General features: G+C 38.7%; 1 protein-coding gene across 3 annotated transcripts in view; it reads right to left on the reverse strand.

Annotated features, from left to right (window-relative positions):
- The window catches only part of LOC140224853 (uncharacterized), a 212,929-nt gene that overhangs the window by 184,212 nt on the left and 8,612 nt on the right, over positions 1–20,105 (reverse strand). The window contains exons 1-2 of one of the 3 annotated variants that reach the window (XM_072301684.1): positions 10,562–10,801; positions 4,751–4,917 (exon numbers count right to left, since the gene is read on the reverse strand). In XM_072301684.1, the coding sequence (XP_072157785.1) occupies positions 4,751–4,915 (165 nt within the window). In that variant the 5' untranslated portion in view covers positions 4,916–4,917; positions 10,562–10,801. Of the gene's footprint in view, positions 1–4,750; positions 4,918–10,258; positions 10,302–10,561; positions 10,802–20,105 lie in introns of those variants that run through there. The other 2 variants (XM_072301685.1, XM_072301683.1) reach the window with 2 other exon arrangements.

Consider the following 20,105-nt stretch of genomic DNA (forward strand, 5'->3'; position numbering starts at 1 on the left):
AGAATCGATTATTTAGGTGTTCCTTGTCTATCGATTCTTTACCATACGCGTTTAAATGGCAGATCGATCGATAAATCGCAAAGCACGCCGCGCCACTGAAAGGAAATTGAATCCAAATCCGAGCTGAAAGTTGTGAATTTAATTTCCTCCCTGGATTTTGCCGGGCACCTTTTAAACCCCGCGATTAGAAGGCTCCTCGCGGGCCCACGGCATTGTTTATTTATGCGCGCTCAGGGCTGGCGCTTGCGGCAGAGCTTTTCGACTGAAACTTTTTTGAGACTTAAGAGGTGCTTTGGTCGGTAGATTGCTTCCGTTTAAAGGTTGAATTTGGATCGACCTTTGAGAGCCAGGATGGAGTCGGATAAAGTGCACCTCCGGGTGGAAATTCAAATTGTTCAGTATTTACTACAAAGAAACCTCTTTGGAGGAAAAAAATTCGAATTTGAGTTTTTAATGCTAAACGTTTTCAATTACTTCCCAGAAAATCGGATTAAAGTTTTGATGTCGCAACTTTACTGTTGTTTTACTGTTTTTCAAAGTTCCTTACGGTCAGTTTATTTTTATTTAAGAATTTTTTTGTCATAATAATTTTTGGTAATTGATTTAAAGGGTGGAGTCCGACGAAGTGTGCCTTCAAATGAAAATTCAAATTGTTCAGTATTTACTACAAAGCAACCTTTTTGGAGTAAAAAAATTCGAATTTGAGTTTTTAATGCTAAACGTCTTCAATTACTTCCCAGGAAATCGGATTAAAGTTTTGTTGTCGCAACTCTACTGTTGTTTTACTGTTTTTCAAAGTTCCTTGCGGTCAGTTTATTTTTATTTAAGAATATTTTTTGTCATAATAATTTTTGGTAATTAATTTGAATGATATAGAGATGAACTCTTTAAATTAAATGTAAAATAAATCAATATTTATACATCATTATTATAATCTCTCTGATCCCCCATATTTATATTTTTGTTCACATTTCGTTGCAGAAGTTTCCATATCTTCTGTCTTGGGAACGTGTACACAATTGAAAACTCCAGATATTGGTCGTTTTCGTATGAGCAATTTAATCATAGGTAGTAGTGCCAATAGATCACTTTTTAGTTTATTCTAAAGATGAGTTTTCTTGTCTGGACGATCGCACATAATTTTTTTAAAAATATGTTCATGAAAACCCACTCTCATACAGACTCAAATCACCAAGTTCTATTTTTCACTTCCGAAATATCTCATAATACATGCAAAAAAACTGAAGAAAACAACAAACCCTTTTTTAAAATTCATCAGAAGTGTCAAGCAAACGTAAAAAACGCCGGCCAATAACTGTACATACAACTATTTCGACCCCGAGGATCCGTTTTCGCTTATCCGTTCAAGTGAAGGCGAACCACGCTTAGAGAATCTCTGGGAATCACGTTCTGTGGCAGGAAATATTGTTTGCCTACAATTTTGCTCGATAGGTAGAAGCAGCTCCTATGTGCTAAAATAGTTACATTCTATGAAATTGAACCAAGAAGAAGAGAAGAGGATTTCGGCGCCCTCTTGAAGTTCAAGAACAGGTTACTTTTAACCTATTGGTCTCATTCCGGAGTTAAATGAGTTAATTACGTGCTACGGTATAGTTTTTTACGGTTGAAATTGAAATTTTAATACAATCAATTCATTGATCAAAGTATCTCAAAGAGCTACCAAACAGTTTTAGAGCAGTTTTAAATTAATTCTCTCGATTGAAAAATGTAAGGCAAATTTCTGTAGAATTCACTGAAGGTCGCGCCTCTGGCGTAAGAGCGTATCTTAATTTCCACGTGAGCCCCGTAACACATATAAAGTCGTGCTTTCTGGGGCTCATGATGAAAGAGGGGTACGCCCTTTCATCAGAAGAGCGATGTTATGTCTGTTCATTTCAATAGGCGCCACATTTGAGGGGTTTGAAGGACAAGGCGCATAAGTGCAGTTTTTGAAAAAAATGAGATATCAATGAAATCAAGTCGGTAAAACTAGTCTCAATGAATATTCTGTTCTGTTCTTTTTTCATTCTTCTGTTCCTGATATTTTATAAAAAATTCCTAATTTTTTCATTTTGAAAATTCCTGATATTTTCCTAATTTTTCTCGTAAAAACTGTATTTATTGCATAAATGCATGCGGAAACTAAATTTTCTGACAAAAAGAGAAAAATTCCTGATAAAAAGTCCGATTTGTCCGATTTTCCTGATTTTTTCCTGATCGGCCAAAATTCCTGATATTTTCCAGTTTTTCCTGATGCTCGACACCCTGGATAAGGAAATAATGTTTCCGGCTCATTTTAGAACCTACACACATGCCATCAGTTTTCTTTTGCAGGTGGATGGAAGATTCGGAGAGAGCAGTTCTCCGTTGCAAGATGCGATCTGATAAGGTTCGTTAAAATGAAAGAGCGAGTGAAAGGCTGACGGACTCGAAGGCAAAGGTAGCAAATTGAATAAGAGACTCTTGCTGTTATCTTAACATCGACGGCGGCCGTTAACGAACACTTACTACGAGCTTGGCACGGCTGATACACTATTAACAACGCGGAAGGGTTGTCTACAGCCGGTTAGAAGTGGAACTTTCGAACATTAAAACTCGGTTTGATCCGGAAAGTGGTCAAGTGGACTTACTAAAACAAACGGAAAGAGCGAGAAAATATTTATGCATCCGAACCACCTCGAACAACGGTCACGCGATTTTCAGCATTGAAATTCGAATTCCCTTGGGTGGGAAAAACAAAAGGATGTGTTTCAATCGGAAGGAACTATCTTCATCGCGATATGGGCTCTATCACGCATGGTATCGCATGGGTCTCAGGGTCCAAGTCGCGACAGAGATAGTTCCTTCCGATTTAAATACGCCCAGTGGCACTCTGCAACGATAATAAAAGCAAACCGCAGCGGGAAAAGCTTCATACCGATTGCAATTCTTCGGAAAGGTAGACAGCGACAAAGATGGGATGAACAGCTGAATCGATGGGAACAGCTCGATGGCTAGATGCGAAAAAACACATTTCTCAACTGCAATATTTGCATACCTCCTTTTATATTTCATTTTCTTATCAAACTAGTTATCAAAAGAATTTTTGACACCTATCAAAATAATTCTCGTAATTCTGTGTCATTTTTCTAGAACGAGTGAAGACAATTCACAGAAATTTCAAAGAAATGTTTCCGATACTTTTCCTTCGAAAAAATAAAACATAATCGGAGGTTATGACATGTTTGAAACGCTGCAATGAGAAAACGCCTTTTGTCTCTTCAGTCTTTGATGCAAAATTGAAGAAAATGCATCTAAATACTGCATTATTTCAATAGAAAAGCATGAAGTATGTGCACCGGATGCGCTGGTGTAAATCATTCAACACTCTTAAGGCTTTTAGGGATGCTGGATTCTTTTCGATAATTTTTTTCACGCAACTTCCTCTGTAGATAATGATCTCATTAAAGAGAGGTCATAGGCGGATTTAGACACCTCGAACAGGGCGTAAGGGGGATCCGAGATTTCCCCCAGAAAATTATTGAATTTTTGAAGCATCTAATATGCAGTTTGAGTCAATTTCGTCATTAATAATTACCGAATGTGAGAGTCTTTCCTTCTTTTTCCTTTCTTTCGGACGAACGGGGGGGAGGTGGAAGAGGGGGAGGGGGTGTACACCCCTCACCCTCAGATCCGCCTACGAGAAAGGTAACCTTCCTGTTTTTGACTCGACACAATACAACAGTATCAAATCATATTGTGAATTGTTATGTGTACACTGGAAAAAAAAACACATTGGATATAGTGTCCAGACTCTTGAAAACATTGACAAGAAAAAGGACTCTTGATTCAATCAGATTTAAGCTTTCATCAAAAGGAAATCCGCTCAAATTAAGAGGCTTGGTTCTTGATTTAAGCTTAAATCTGATTGAATCAGGAGTATTTTTTCTTGTCGATGTTTTTGAGAGTCTGGACTCTAGATCCAATGTGTTTTTTTACGAATTTTCTCATCACACGACTACACACCGTAGTCGGAGTAATTTCATCAGAAATCCGCAGCCGAGCTAATTTTGACGAAAAAAATTAGAGCGGTCTAGGTATGTTCAACAAAACATTGCCGTAGTAACTTACTCAAGAATCGGTGTGCAAGCAGTAAATTTTACATTTTGATTACATAAAAGCACTGACAAAAAGCGTTTTTAGCAAAGAGGACGCATTTCTAATAATTTCAATCAGCAGACGCCGAGAGTTCAAATTATCGCGGTCAATAGAAGGTGCACCCACCCACCCACGCGAGCGCGTACCCGATGTAGCGCCTTCGACATCGTGTAAATACTTCAAACGCTACACCATTGCACCTAATACGTTTCGCCGTGCATATTGCCCATACTGCGCCTGCCCGAGTATAGGTATACCCTGTTGTGAGGTGAAAACCGCGGTCCGCCCGCGAGTCCCGCGACCCACACTGGAAAAAAAAACACATTGGATCTTGAGTCCAGACTTTTAAAAACATCGACAAGAAAAAATACTCTTGATTCAATCAGATTTAAGCTTAAATCAAAAGGAAATCCGCTCAAATGAAGAGGCTTGGTTCTTGATTTGAGCTTAAATCTGATTGAATCAGGAGTATTTTTTCTCGTCGATGTTTTTAAGAGTCTGGACTCTAGATCTAATGTATTTTTTTTTCTTTTTTTTTTTTCCAGTGTATCGTGCGCAACATAACCCTCAAAATAAGAGGTACGAAACTAGAAATAGAAATAATTCTACTTACGATTTTATGGTTGAGATACGCGAGCTCCTGTTCGGTGACTTTTCTCTTGTTTTGTTCCCTCTGTTGCCTTTTGTACTGGTTGTACTTGTAGAAGAGATACATCCCGGGAAGAGCCAACACCACGAATGGCTTCATAAAAGTCGAGGATGTGATTCCTCGCGGCATTTCTGCAAAGAATAAAGCGAATTATTCGAATATATTTAGAATTATTTGCTTAGCGAATAAGATGACAAATCAATTAAATAAAGGATCAGGTTTGACAAAAATGTGTAAGTAATGTGTAACTAAGCACAATTACAGGCTGAAAAAAAATATTTTTTGTTGTTACGACATGACGGTTTCATTGGCAGTTTCTCGTCACCCCTAGCGTGCTGGAAAAGCGTACGGAAAGTGACCTTTCCGTTCTGACAACAGAATTTTTCTTGTACCTAGTGATAAATGAAATTCTTCCTTTTCCAGAAAAGGAACATATCCATGCACATTCTATTCTTATAAAATTTATTCAAATATTTCAATTTTGTAAAAGAATATGAACAATACTGGCCGTGCTAAGGAAGAACGCCGTATGAACCTTCAGGCGTTGCCAAGTTTCCTTCGATAAAAACCGAATTTTCTGGGAAATTTGTGAATATTTTTCTCCAAATTTTTCAAACGATTTCGTGCGCAATTTAATCTAAAACATCTGAAAATTTCAAGGAAAAATATCCAAGAATGTCATCAAAAATACATGTTTCATCAAGGGAAATTTGGCAACTCTCGAATGTTCATACGGCGTTCTTCCTTAACACGGCAGTATACCTGTCTAGATATCAATGAAATTTTCAGTGCGAAAATCCCGACGGTTTCTTCGTAAAAATATTGGTCAAGTTCAGCGTAGTTTTCCTTGAAATTTTTAGTACTTTCGATAAAAGAGCGATTGAAATCCTCTCAAAATTTAAAAGAAAACGATTTAAAACATTACATTTCATAGAAGAAATTTGGCGACATCCGAATATTCATACGGTCCTATTCCCTAACACGGCAGAGTAGATCCATCAGAGGACATCACACCGTATTCCCCACGGATACATCACCGTTCGTAGGGTTTCCAGCCCCCTCAACGGGTTGAACATTCCTAAGGGGGGGGGGGCGGACGTGAGAAAGTGAGTTTGGGCCTGGGATTAAGCTTGCAGAAGGGTTGTCTACGCGGAAGGGGGGCAGGCTGGGGAATGGCGGGGGAGGGTGTGTTGATGAGGCATGGAATCGGTGCCGCTCACATCTCATTTACGGGTTTAATTTAGCGAATGGGAACTAAACGATAACTCGTCACTCGCTGAGTGTTGGAATGAATATCCCGCCCGCGTATAATTATGAATCGCCGCTTGAAAATATGGGTCCGCTCAAGGGCCGCGATGTAGCCCAGCTGATCAAAAATTGAAGGAATTTCAGAAATTGCCACGCAAAACCCAAAATTGTTTTAAAATTCTCTTCAAATACGTTAACATTATTAATAAAGTTGGACCCAAGCAGTAGTGCACTGGAAATAAAACAAATTGGATCTAGAGTCCAGACTCTTAAAAACATCGACAAGAAAAATACTCTTGATTCAATCAGAATCTAGCTTAAATCAAGAACCAAGCCTCTTAATTTAAGCGGATTTCGTTTTGATTCAAGCAAAAATCTGATTGAATCGTGAGTATTTTTTCTTATCAATGTTTTCAAGATTTTGGACTCCAGATTCAATCTGTTTTTTTTCCCCAGTGCATGGCGTGCATTCGATCTATAGATATTTCATCATTTGAAGCTGTGGTAAATAATCGATTATTAGGGCGTTCGCTATGCGAACACCCTAGGGATGGACTAGGAGGGATAAGACTAGAGCAAGGGAGAGGACGCGCGTTGATGACGACGGTGCAGAGATACAACTATTCGTGCTTGATGGATGTCCGTGTTGCATCTGCAAAATTGAAGGCGCGATGCCGTAGGTCGTGAACTCGTAACGCTCTCCCTATGATAATAGTGAGGTGTCGCTGAGATTCGGCGGGACAAGTTAAAATACGAGGCCCGCATACAAATCCCTTATCTTCGGCTGTGTTGCTCGCGTTGCCTTCGAAGCGACTTTATGAAAGTAAATCACACGAAACTAACAAGACTAGAGCAAGGGAGAGGACGTGCGTAGATGACGACGGCGCAGAGATACAACTATTTGTGCTTGATGGATGTCCCTGTTGCATCTGCAAAATTGAAGGCGCGATGCCGTAGGTCGTGAACTAGTAATCTAGCTCTATGACAATAGTGAGATGTCGGTGTCAGTTAGATTCGGGGGGAATGTTAAAAACGAGGTCCGATCACGTGACTTCTTTTCTTTTTTGGCTGCGTTGCGAAACTCGAATTTTTTTGCAAATTTTTGAACAGTTTTTTTAAAAGTTGTCTTTAAAAAATCAACAAGTGAAAATTTTCTTTCCGGTCGTTGCTACAAGGGCAGTAAAAGCTACTCTCTATGAGCTTCAGAGAAAATGTAAGAGGGTACTATTTTTCCTTTTAAATAATAAAAGTCTTTATAATTCTTCAGAAAATTTACGTACATTGTATGCTAAGTGCAATATCCGTATTTTTGAAGAATAATAGGATTGAAGTTGAAAAATTACAAACGGTACGGCCTGAAAAACACATGAACAAGTAGTTTCGGCCTAAAAATCAACTAACAAGTCTCAACTTCTTTCGAATAATGCTTTTTGGACGAGCCCCACTCTAAATAATTGATAAATCAATTTCCCTAAAAGTGTCGCACTGAATATGCTCATGTCAAGAGGTCTTCAAATATCGGACCGCAACATTGCGAGACAATAAATCAAAAATATACTTCTGCTGTGCATTCCTATCACGCCCGCAACAATATTCTTTGCTACGAGGATTCTGACCCTAACTTTCTCAGCGTGATCGAAAGGCATCCGGATTGTTTTTATTCCATCATGTATATTTTCCGTTTTACGCACAAAGCAAAAACAAAGCAAGGCTGGCGAGATGTTTTAGTAAAGAATCAAACGATGGAAAGATCTACGCAAGTAGATAAAGAAAATATTGTCAGAAAGCGTTTGGACCCTTTGCAGCCCGAGGCGAATTCACGTTCCCAAGGTGTCCATTTTGGAGCTCTCGTGAGAGCGAGATTAAATCTTCACGATAATGGAAAACACGAAAGAGGAGGGGCTTTCTGCGTATAACATCGCCGTCCACACAAAAAGAGACCTTAGTCAATAGAAAAGAAAAGGGGAAAAAATCAACATTTAGTTATTGATGCGAAAAGGTGAGGAAAAGTTCTAAGATCGTGTTCGACAAAATTTGAAAAAGTCAAACAAAACTAGAATTATTTCTGCTTGAAGTTTGCAAGTCAAAATAGGTGTCTCGAGAAAAAGTTGCACCGATGATAAGTTATCATGTTCTTGTTCAGGCGACAATATTCAGGGTGGCAAAATTCCATGAAAAATAAAATCTTGAAATTTCACGTGAAATATTTAATGAAATTTCAGAAATTTATGAAAGATATTGAAAAATACCGTTTTCTTTTAATGTTTCAAAAAAAGGAAAAATTGTGATTTTCTTCTATTTTTGTGTGTTTCAGTGCGGTTGCATACTCTAGCCCCTGAAAAATATGGAATAGTTCACAGTCTTGTGAAAGTTCATGAAATATTTTACAGCCTCGTGGAATGTCATGAAATATTTCACTGAAATTTCCAAACTTTCATTTCTTTCTTACGTTTCATGCCACCATGACAAAATCAGGTAACAAAAATGAACGCGAATGACTAAACCACTTCTGCATGCCATTCTTTAAGACGCTAGAAAGCATTTTTTTTTTTTTTTTTTTTTTTTTTTTTTTTTTTTTTTTTTTTTTTTTTTTTTTTTTTTTTTTTTTTTTTTTTTTGACAACTGCCCACATTACATATTTCTTACGCCTTCTTCTTTACCGTTTTTTCAAAAGTTTACGTGGAGAGTGATTCACACGACGGGTAGATTTATTTTGCAAGAAACCATTGTCACATGAAATTTTGGCCCATCCATAAAAGCACTTATCTCCGGATGTAAAATAATGATGCATATGTTGTTTCTCCAATTTTCAGCTACAAAACGCCTCTGCTGGAGAAAGGTATGTGACGCGGCGTGTCTCAGTTCTGATTGAAGGCGTTTGGCATACCGTTAATAATATGGACTATTGACTCCTTGTACCGCAGTTCAGAATTAGATAAACGAGCAGAATTTTCACCGATTGAAAAAGAGATTTACAAGTTCTTAGGTATCCCAAAATCGATTACGTTACTAGAAACACTCATAATTTAAGTAACGATGAGATGTTCATTGCCTACATCTAATTAATTACCATTAAATTTTATGAACGGAAACCAACAGTCTTAAATGAATTATTAGTTTTCCGATATTTCCACAAATCTTTTTTTAGAGATTCTTTTGTAAAAATTAAAAAGAGCTGGTTTCTTCAGAAAAATGAAGAAAGAGCAAAGACATTGGAGGACCGCAGTCTGCCAAAAATACGCGTTTTTAGTTTCACCATCGGTGTACTTCCAAGTTTCGACAGCACAGAAATTGATAGAGATGATAAAGACCAAGGGCCTGATAAAGATTCCTGATTGATAAAACGGCCGAGACCACTCTAAAACGCACCGGGCATTTTGCATTTATTCTAGCTTTGTTTACCCACTTTATTGTGTTCCTTTTTCGTCAATTTTTAAGTCCACACCATCTTCCCCCAATCTTGTCCGCCAAATACACGGAATAAGAACTCAATGACACATAAATTCTGCCCTCTACTTCTTACTTACTGCAAAAAATTAATCAAAAACTAAAAAACTGAAACCCTAGTCATTCCGATGACGTAAATCATCATCAATTCTCTACACGCGTTCAATTGGAGAAAATAAGTATCTTCTTAGGAAGTCTTCCTCTATCGGGCATCTTTAAATCGAAAATAGTATGACTTTGTATCTCGATCTGCTTGAAATGTTTTGATCCAGTTTCAACTCGACGAAAGCCATTTCGGAACTAAATAGTACTATCCTCAGGTCCTGCTTTAACTGCGTTCACTTATCACAAACGCGTCAAAATGATTAAAAATATGAAAAATAATAAATTAACATGAAAATTTGTAAAAACGAACTTAAAAGTTCTTTTTTAATGTCGTCGTAGAGTAGAAACCCAATCAAAACATTCCTAGGAGATCAGGATGCAAAGGCATACGAACTTACTTCATTACCTTGGTACCTTGGTACTTTCATTACCTTGGTAACATTAATTTTTTTTTTTTTTAACTTTTACTTATAACACGATTACTAGGTCTTCAGTGTTTTCACAATAGATATATACGAGGTCTGAGATAAAAGTTGAGTAGTTGAGTCGATAGACTCTAGCTCATTTAACTGATTGATACACAGTGTCTGCGTGCAATTTTTACATTAATTATTGTTTCATTTTCTTGATAAAGATACAGCTTGGCAGAGATTGAACTCGAATAAAGCTCACTTGTCTCTTACTCCAGAGGTCAGCCTTGATACACACAAAACAATCCGACGATAATTTTTTTAACTTGCTTATTACCTTGATAATTTTTTTTTTTTTTTCTGACTTTTGTTTATAACACGACTACTGAGTCTTAAGTGTTTTTACAACAGATATACACGAGGTTTGAGAAAAAATTTGAAAAGTTGGACTCCAACTTATTTAACTGATTGATACACAGTATTTATAAGTAATTTTTACATTAATTGTTTCATTTTCTTGATAAAGATACAACTTGGCAGAGATTGAACTTGAATAAAGACTCACTTGTCTCTTGCTCCAGAGGTCAGCCTCGATAGACACAAAACAATCCGACGGAAAGCGTCCTCAAAGCGGCGACAAAGCGCGGAAAACAAAGGCTTCGCGGGGGAGCTGCGTCGACGGGGGTTGCATCATCGCGCCGGGACCGGAAGGCGTGGACCGGAAGTTCCGGGGCCGGATCGGGGTTGCTCGGCGTGGGCGGGGGTGCGCGCTCGGCTCCGGAGGCCGCGAGAGACTGAACCCCTAACCCGCGACAACGCGAAAGCTCCCGGCCTTGCTCCCAACCCGGGCACGCGCCCTGCCGCCCTCCTCCGGTCGATATCCCCGTATCCTTCGGGGCCCGCGCCCCCACCCCCGCCCCCAGCGCCGACGGGAACAACGTAGACTGTGTCGGCCGTGACGTCATTCTGGACTCGGTCAGCTGTGAGAGCGGTGCATTCGATCATTATCCTATGCTTCGCCCGGTACTTCGACATGAGCCATGACGTCATTTTTGATTGGATGCTACACGGGAATCTGTCTCTGTTTCGGTAAGCCTTTGCAACGCTATCAAAATTTTCGTCGATAAAAACCGGAAATGACATCATAATAATGAGTGAAACGAGAGAAGAGAGAGGGGGAGGGAAGTGGAGGGAGATCGACATGTGCTATGATGTCATTTTTGATTGGATTCTGTGGAACGAAACTACCCCTGTTTGGGTCAGCCTTTGCAACACTATCAACATTTTCGTCAATATCAACCGGAAATGACATCATAATAATGCGTGTGACAAGGGGGGAGGGCTGGAAGGGGCTAGGGAGTGCAGGGGGCTCGACTTATGCTATGTCATTTTTGATCGGATTCTATGGAACAAAAATTACCCCTTTTTGGGTAAGCCTTTGCAAAACTATCAATATTTTCGTCAATATAAACCGGAAATGACATCATAATAATGAGTGAAACGAGGGAAGTAGGGAGAGGAGAGAGGAAAGGAGGGGGAGGGAAGTGGAGGGAGCTCGACATGAGCTATGACGTTATTTTTTATTGAATTCTATGGAAGGGATCTATTCCTAATTCGGTAAGCCTTCCTAAGACTATCAAAATTTTCGTCAATATAAACTGGAAATGACGTCATAATAATGAGTGAGACAAGGGGCTCGGCTTGTGCTTTCATGTCATAATTGATTTGATTCTTTGGAACAAAGGTAAGCCTTTGCAAAACTATCGATATTTTTGTCAATACAAACCGGAAATGACGTCATAATCATGGGCAAGACAATGGGGAAAATCGGAGGAGGGGGAGAAGGGGGGCTCGACGTGAGCTTTGACATATTTAATTGCATTCTGAGAAAGGTAATAACTATCCCTGTCGCGAGAAGTCTTGACGACCCTATCAATATTTTCGTCTTTATAAACCGGAAATGACATCGCGATTAAGGACGGAACAGGGGGCCGCCCGGGGGGGGGGGGGGGGGGCTGCCCTTCTCCCGGCTGAAATCACTTGGCCCCCGTTAGAAAAAGGGTCGTTGAAAATCGGCCAAGACGTCATTCTGGGATCGGTGGACTGTGAGAGCGGTGCAGCCTGCTATAATCATGATACTGTGCTTCGGTCGGTGCGTCAACGTGTTCTGTGACGTCACTATTAATTGCATTTTACGGAGAGAAACGACCCCTCTCTCGGTAAACCTCTGCAATACTGTCGATATTTTTGTCAAAATAAACTTACGACCACGGGTGGAATACGGGGGGGGGGGGGGATTTCTCCGGGTGGCAAAATTCCATGAAAAAAAAAAATCTTGAAATTTCACAGGAAAAAAATCATGAAATTTCAGAAAATGAACGATTTTGAACAATACCGGTTCCTTTTTATGTTCCGCAAAATGTAAAAATTGTGACTTTTTTCTAATTTTGTGTGTTTAAGTACGGGTTGCATACACCCCCCTGAAAAATATGAAATATTTCGCAGCCTCGTGAAATTTCATGAAACATTTCACTGAAATTTCCTATCTGTCATTCTTTTCTCACGTTTCGTGCCACCCTGCATACTCTCCCCAGAATTCTATTGAATTCGTTAGAGGATGTTTGGGGTTTTGCTAAATAAGAACGGGACTCATCTTTCATCTTTAAAATTGCATTTCAATCAATTTTCCGGTCAGAACAGCTCACAACTGTTGGTTTTTGAGGCCCATTGTTTTCTCTGAAAATGCTCCTGCAAAGGCTTCCCCTTCCCCCTTACTCTTGGAGCTGGTGTAGTGGGCCCTCAGTCCCTTCCTTCGGAGAAGTGCCTTCCTATCAGACCCCTCCGGATGAAGTACCCACCTGCCCTCCCCTCCACACAATGGTTCCTAATCCTGCACATTATTACAATCCGTTCGTTCCAACCAGCATTTAAGAATATTGATGAATACACTGATGAATTTTTTATTTTTGAAAAAACAGGGTTCCCAGCCAGTTTTGGAAAAAAAAATCCCTGACTTTTCCAGGTTTTCCGGGCCAAAATGAAAATTTTTCCAGGCCTTTTTCCGTGGAAAAAACTCAAATAATTTGCCCTAAAAGAGACAGCGCGCGCATTTTTCGGTTTTTGTATAAACTCCTCTATTTTCATCAATTTTTGATCTGGTTCAGCTTTTTTTTTTTATAAGAACCAGGCTAGGATAGTATCATAACACGAATGAAATCACAAAGAAACTTAAAATGTGTTGGAAAAAAAAAATTGGCGAAATATAAACGCCTTTTTAAACGATACATGCATTTGTGAAAGCAAATGATTTTTCAATTTGTTTCATTTACTAATAGTAGTATTGGATTTGAAAAATAAATCCCATCATGGTATTGCTGCTATGCTAAGGAGAAGAGCACTGAACAGATTCTTTTAAAAAATAATCCAACCTGCAGTCTTCGTTCTGCAGACTACTAAGAATTATTCTTAAAAAAACTGAGAAATGCATACCTATTTTTTTAAATGAGCGTATTGTCCAGGGAAAAAAGGCAGAGTTACAAAAAAAATAACCTCTACCTTAGCATGCAGACATAGTTCTCAGCTAAGCGCAAGATATCCTAGTGAGTGTACTTGAAACTTTTACATTGAAGATTGAGGGTTACCCGATCGAAGAGCATAGGCGTAGCTAGGTCATTTTGCTAGGGGGGGCCTGGCCTCCCACCACCGGGAGGTCTGGGGGGTATGGAATACCCCCCAGCTCAGGGGGGGACTTCGGGGGGCCTCCCCCGGAAAATTTTTGAAATTTTAACTCTACTTGAGCGCATCTCGGGGCACTTGTGGCGCTAATCATCCTTCAATTTCTGCCTAAAAATCACCCAGTTTTTTACATTTTAAGGTTAAAATACTTTGAAATTGTGGCATTCAACAGGTTTTTCTATTTATAGGCATCCTCTCACGGGCCACGGCGACAGAGACTTGCCGTTGAAGAAGGTCTTTTTGCAACATCCAGAATTTCTGGAGGGGGAGGCAGATGATACTATTTCCAATTCTAGAGGGGGCCAGGCCCCCCTGCCCCCCCCTTACTTGGGTGAAAGCAAGGTGAATAAAACCAAGGGTGTCACCACCGCGATGGATGACATAAAAAACCAGACTTTTCAAAGGGCGATATCTCGGTTAATATTGAACGTAGCAAGTTGCTGTTTGGACGGATCTTATTATTTTTAGTTGATCTACTACAAGGATCATGCATAAAACCACGATTTTGTGACCAACGCAACAGACCCATTTACCGCGAAAATAGTGAATATTTTCCCCCGAATTTTCAGACGATTTTGCACGCAATTCAATCTAAATATCTGAAATTTTAAAGGAAAAATATGCATGGATGTCGTAAAAAATACATGCTTTATCAAGGGAAACTTGGCAACTCTCGAATTTTCGTACAGCGTTCTTCCTTAGCACGGCAGAATTCAAGCCGAGTCGATTACAATCAAGAAATGCCTTGAAGGAGGAGTGGATTCTAGATTTTTCCTATGTGATTTATGTTGTTTTTGAGTCATTTAAACACTTGAATTCATATGTGATGCACCGGCACCCGTGGCAAGGGTTCGTGACGACCCACACCTACGCAAAAGAGGGAGGCACGCTTGTAATGAAAACATTTTTCGGGGGGGGGGGGGTGGAGGTAAGTGACATCTAGGACAAAGGGAGAAAGAGAGGTCAAAGGTCGGGGAAAATGGTTTCTGTAATTCATGGACAAACCCGCACACTTTTCAGCAAAAAAAGGAAAGTTGTGAAAAAAGAGAGATGAATTAATCCGGGAAATCCAGGTACCCTCATTAATTATTGTAATAATTGGACGTATTTCTATCAAACGGAACTACGTGCATTATGACGTGAGCCCTGTTATGGACATATTCGTATGGGTCTTAGGGCTAATGTCTTAACGCACATAGTTCCGTTTGATAGAAATACATTCAATTAGTTTTCAGTTCAATGAAGACATTTTCTTTTGTGAGCTTGCGCTGACCTTTCACCTGGGAAACCCGAAATGTAGGGATATTTTGGAAATCGAAGCCACTCTTTTGTTTTCGAGAACAACAAGGAAAACTTTGGAGACCTCGAGGGCTCGGAACTTCTGGTACTTTGGTCAGTCGAAGTCGCGCAGCCGTAGGGGTTGAGCTTGAGCTCAACCCCTAGGAGGATAATCTAATCGGAAGTATATTTTATCGGAAATATATTCATCTCGGGACCGCGTGTGATAGTCGTGTGCTTCAAGTGTATTGCCATCAGTGTAGTTTCGTGTTCGGTACTTTAGTTTCGTGTTCGGTACTTTAGTTTTGTGTTCGGTACTATATTTTCGTGTTCGGTACTTTATTTTCGTGTTCGGTACTTCATTATTAAAATTTTTCTCAGTGATTCATTTCGTGAATATAGAAGGTGCAGTGAATAGTTAAACAGCCTTACTTTACGCAAGTTTTCTATCCGCCGAAAGTTTTCGTCAGCGAGCCTCTACTTTTTCTGTCCAGTGGAATAGTTTGCCGTGTTTTACAATAAGTGGAGTTACTATTTGTCACTCGTGTCGGTTGTCATTGTGCGAATTTTTAGAAGTGTTTACTCTGTGATTATTTTTATGAAATTTGATTTGAGGATATCGTTTCGGAAATCAATTTGCTCACGTGTATTCCTCAGCGTTGATTCGGTAAGTCGCTTGATGTCATCAACAAAATGTTTTTTTTTTTTTTTCATTTTTTCTTTTTTTACGAGAGAAGTGTGGTACATTTAATATCGATGACTTAAGTGTGAAACCACGTATTTCCAGTAAAATTTATGCTACCATTTTATTTTATCAAGGAAAATCAAGTCGACTGTTGGGCTTGATATCTTTACAGAACACTGGAAAAAAACCACATCGCATTTAGAGTCAAGACTCTTGAAAACATTAACAAGAAAAATACTCTTGATTCAATCGGATTTTTGCTTGAATCAAAACGAAATCTGCTCAAATTAAGAGGCTTGGTTCTTGATCTAAGCTAGACTTGATTGAGTCAAGATACTTTTTCTTGTCGATGTCTTTAAGAGTCTCGACTCTAGATCCAATGTGTTTTCTTTCCAGTGAATATTTTGCTAAAAGAAAGGAAAAATCGAGGTAGTTTTCAAGGAATAAGTTGACTAGTTTTACCAAGAAAAAATAAAGTGTAACAGAAGGTCCGGGACGTCGCAGACGGAGATAGGTGGTTTCGCACTTCGGCCATCGATATTTAATATAAGAATCCCTGTGGGCGATAATCTTTTGATTTTCTCGAGATTTTTTTCACAATCAGTGGAGTTATCGAGGTATTCTGCGTATTGAAATGTGTTGCAATTTTTTGCAATTGCGAATTACCTAACTTCTTCATAAATCGATGGCCAAAGTGGAAAATCATGCATTTCTATTGTGGTGTCATAAAATTTCCACCTTTATTTTATTTTTTCGAAAAGAAACAAGCAAACTTCATAGCTTGAAATTTATACAAAGTATTCTGCAAAAATTGAAAAAAAATCACGGAAGTTTTAAAGAAATTAGGTAGACCAGTTCCCCCGAGAAAAAATGAAGTATGACAGAAAATCTGTTGAGTAGCAGACGGAAACGCGTGTTTCTACACTTAAGGTGATTCGATGGACGCGATATTTTGTGTCAGAAGGGCATGCGATATATCGCATCAATTGGTTCCATTTTTTCAGTGTTCGTCATTTTTCTCCAATTTTGAGATCGCGATGTCAGGAGACTAAAGCACTCACTTACCAATTTTAACAAAGAAATTCAACGTACTAAAGGCGTGGTTTTTTTAGAGAGAAAACATCGCATTCGATACTGATATCGATACTGCACTCGAATGTGATATCTTCTCTCTAAAAAAACCACGCCTTTATTACGTTGAATTTTTTTGTTAAAATTGGTAAGCGAGTGCTTTAGTCTCCTGACAACAGAATTGCGATCTCAAAATTGGAGAGGAATGACGAGTAGCTGAAAAAATGGAACCAATGGATGCGATATATCGCATGCCTTTCTGACACTAAATATGGCGTCCATCAAATCTCCTTAGGTCGTCGATATGAAAATGTTTAATCGTTGAAAATTGATTATTATTGAATACACTATGTGAGAATATTGTAATTTTGTGGTAAAAACGCAGTTTTATTCCATTATTTTTCAACATTATTTCAATTTATTTGTTAAGCTGTTCCATATACTAGACAATTAATTATATTAATTTTTTTCTTTGCAGCCAACATTCGAGAAGGCGATGAACGAGGATGGAAATCTTCACCCTACGCATCAGAGCTGTTCCTGACCTTGCAGATCATCGCTTCTTCACGGTAAGATCTCTCAAGCTTCCTCCTATTTCGAAAATTAAGGTGATTCGATGAACGCCATATTTTGTGACAGAACGGCATGCGATATATAGCATCGATCAGTTCCATTTTTCCGGCGACGCGTCATTTTTCTCGAATTTTGAGATCGCAATTCTATTGTCAGGAGACTAAATAATTCACTTATCAATTTTGATGAACAAATTCAAAGTATTAAAGGCGTGAGGCAAATAGAGGAAAAATACTGCATTCGAATGCGATATTTTGTCTCATAAAAAAAACCCACGACTTCATTGCGATGAATTTGTTTGTCAAAATTTGGTAGGTGAATTCTTTAGTCTCCTGACAACAGAATTGCGATCTCAAAATTCGAGCAAAATGACAAGTAGCTGAAAAAATGAAACCAATTGACGCGATATTTCGCATGTCGTTCTGGCACAAAATATGGCGTTCATTGAATCACCTCAACTTCTAATGAATCGGTTACTGTCAATAATTTCAATTTTTAAAATGGGCTGCTAAAAATTTGAGGGGCTTGGAGGACAAGGCGCATAGGTGCAGTTTTTGAGAAAGTTGAGATTTTAATGATTTCAAGTAAAACTAGTCTAAGTGTATATTTGTGAAAAATTCCCTCTCAAATTTCAATTTTGAAGCTTCAAAAAGTCAGTTTGAACTTTCTTTCCGCCATAAGGATCCGTGTAATTTTGAGACTTCAAATACATATTTCTCGACAATGATTTTAAGTAAAACTAGTCTTAGTGCATATTTTGTGAAAAATTTCCTCTCAAATTTCAATTTTTAAGCTTCAAAAAGTCAGTTTGAACTTTCTTTCCGCCATAAGGATCCGTGTAATTTTGAGACTTCAAACACATATTTCTCGATAGTGATTTCAAGTAAAACTAGTCTTAGTGCATGTTTTGTGAAAAATTCCCTCTCAAATTTCAATTTTTAAGCTTCAAAAAGTCAGTTTGAACTTTCTTTCCGCCATAAGGATCCATGTAATTTCGAGACTTCAGACACATATTTCTCCAGGTAGCAAAAACTGCACTTACGCGCTTTGTCCTACGAGCCTCTCATTCTTCCTCAACGCTGATCATCGCCGCTGTCATCATTCAGGTGATTTTAGGTAAAATCAACTTAAGGTGATTCGATGGACGCCATATTTTGAGTCAGAATGGCATGCGATATATCGCATCAGATTTTTTCAGCTACTCGTCATTTTACTCCAATTTTGAGATCGAAATTCTGTTGTCAGGAGTATAAAGCACTTACTTACCAATTTTAACAATGAAATTCAACGTAACAAAGACGTGGTTTTTTTCAGAGAGAAAACATCGCATTCGATACTGATATCCAAAGTGCACTTGAATGTGATATTTTTTCTCTAAAAAAACCACGCCTTTATTACGTTGAATTTCATTGTTAAAATTGGTAAGCGAGTGGTCTTAGTCTCCTGACAACAGAATTGAGATCTCAAAATTCGAGAAAAATGACGAGTAGCTGTAAAAATGAAACTAATCGACGCGATATTTCGCATGTCGTTCTGGCACAAAATATGGCGTTCATCGAATCACCGCAACTTCTAATGAATCGGATACCGGCAATAATTTCAAGTTTTGAAATGGGCTGCTAAAATATTTGAGGGGCTTGGAGGACAAGGCGCATAAGTGCAGTTTCGGAAAAAGTTCAGATTTCAATGATTTCAAGTAAAACTAGTCTTAGTGCATATTTTGTGAAAAATTCCCTCTCAAATTTCAATTTTTAAGCTTCAAAAAGTCAGTTGGAACTTTCTTTCCGCCATAAGGATCCATGAAATTTCAAAACTTAAAACACATATTTCTCGAGGTAGCAAAAACTGCACTTACGCGCTTTGTCCTACAAGTCCCTCTTCCTCAACGCTGATCATCGCCGCTGTCATCATTCGGGCGATTTTAGGTAGAATCAACTGAACTACATTTCGTCGCTCCTCTGACGTAAGGGCGTAACTTGATATCTACGTGACCCCTGTGCTCCGTATAACTCTATGCTTTCTAAGGCTCATACAAAAATCTAGATACGCCCTTACGTCAGAGGAGCGACGATTTGACGGTGCTTAATTTTTCCTGATGTTCTGTTTCTGTAATACTGCAGAACTACGGAACATAATGCCTTGAAACTGTCTTATTTTTCCAAGATTCTGCAGAATAAACTATTCACTGAATTCGCTACGACAGGATTCAGCTTAATTTTTTGTCATTTCCCGGACGAAGAAACGAAACTCCATTCCAAGGTTGTCAAATTGATTCAAAGAATTCAATTTTTCACAAACACGAGAAAGCGAAATCTTTATCCAAAATTTATTTTCGTTTTTCATGAGATCAGCGGAAAAATCAGTGAAATGTGCAATTAATACATAACATTTTCCTTTACTAATTCAAATTTACGAGGCGAAATCTGGCAGCAATGAAATGGACCACATTTTGCAAAAAGGAACCACTATTTCTGGCTCATTTTAGAAACAACGTATATGCCATTGGTTTCCCTGTGCAGAACGGTGGTTTTATGGAAGAGTCAGAAATAGTGGTTCTTTATTGCAAAATGTAATCCAAATGTAGTTATGTTCTTTCGGGATAGGTAACGACGAATTGGACTGCATTTTGCAATTTGGAACTATAAATTCTGGCTCATCTGAAAAAAACACTTTTGTGCATAGGGATACTAATGGCACATGCGTTTTTTTTAAACCGGGCCAGAATTTATAGTTCCAAATTGCAAAATGCAATCCAATTGAGGGAGAA

Source organism: Bemisia tabaci, chromosome 6, assembly GCF_918797505.1.
Source record: "Bemisia tabaci chromosome 6, PGI_BMITA_v3".
NCBI classification, from domain to species: domain Eukaryota; kingdom Metazoa; phylum Arthropoda; class Insecta; order Hemiptera; family Aleyrodidae; genus Bemisia; species Bemisia tabaci.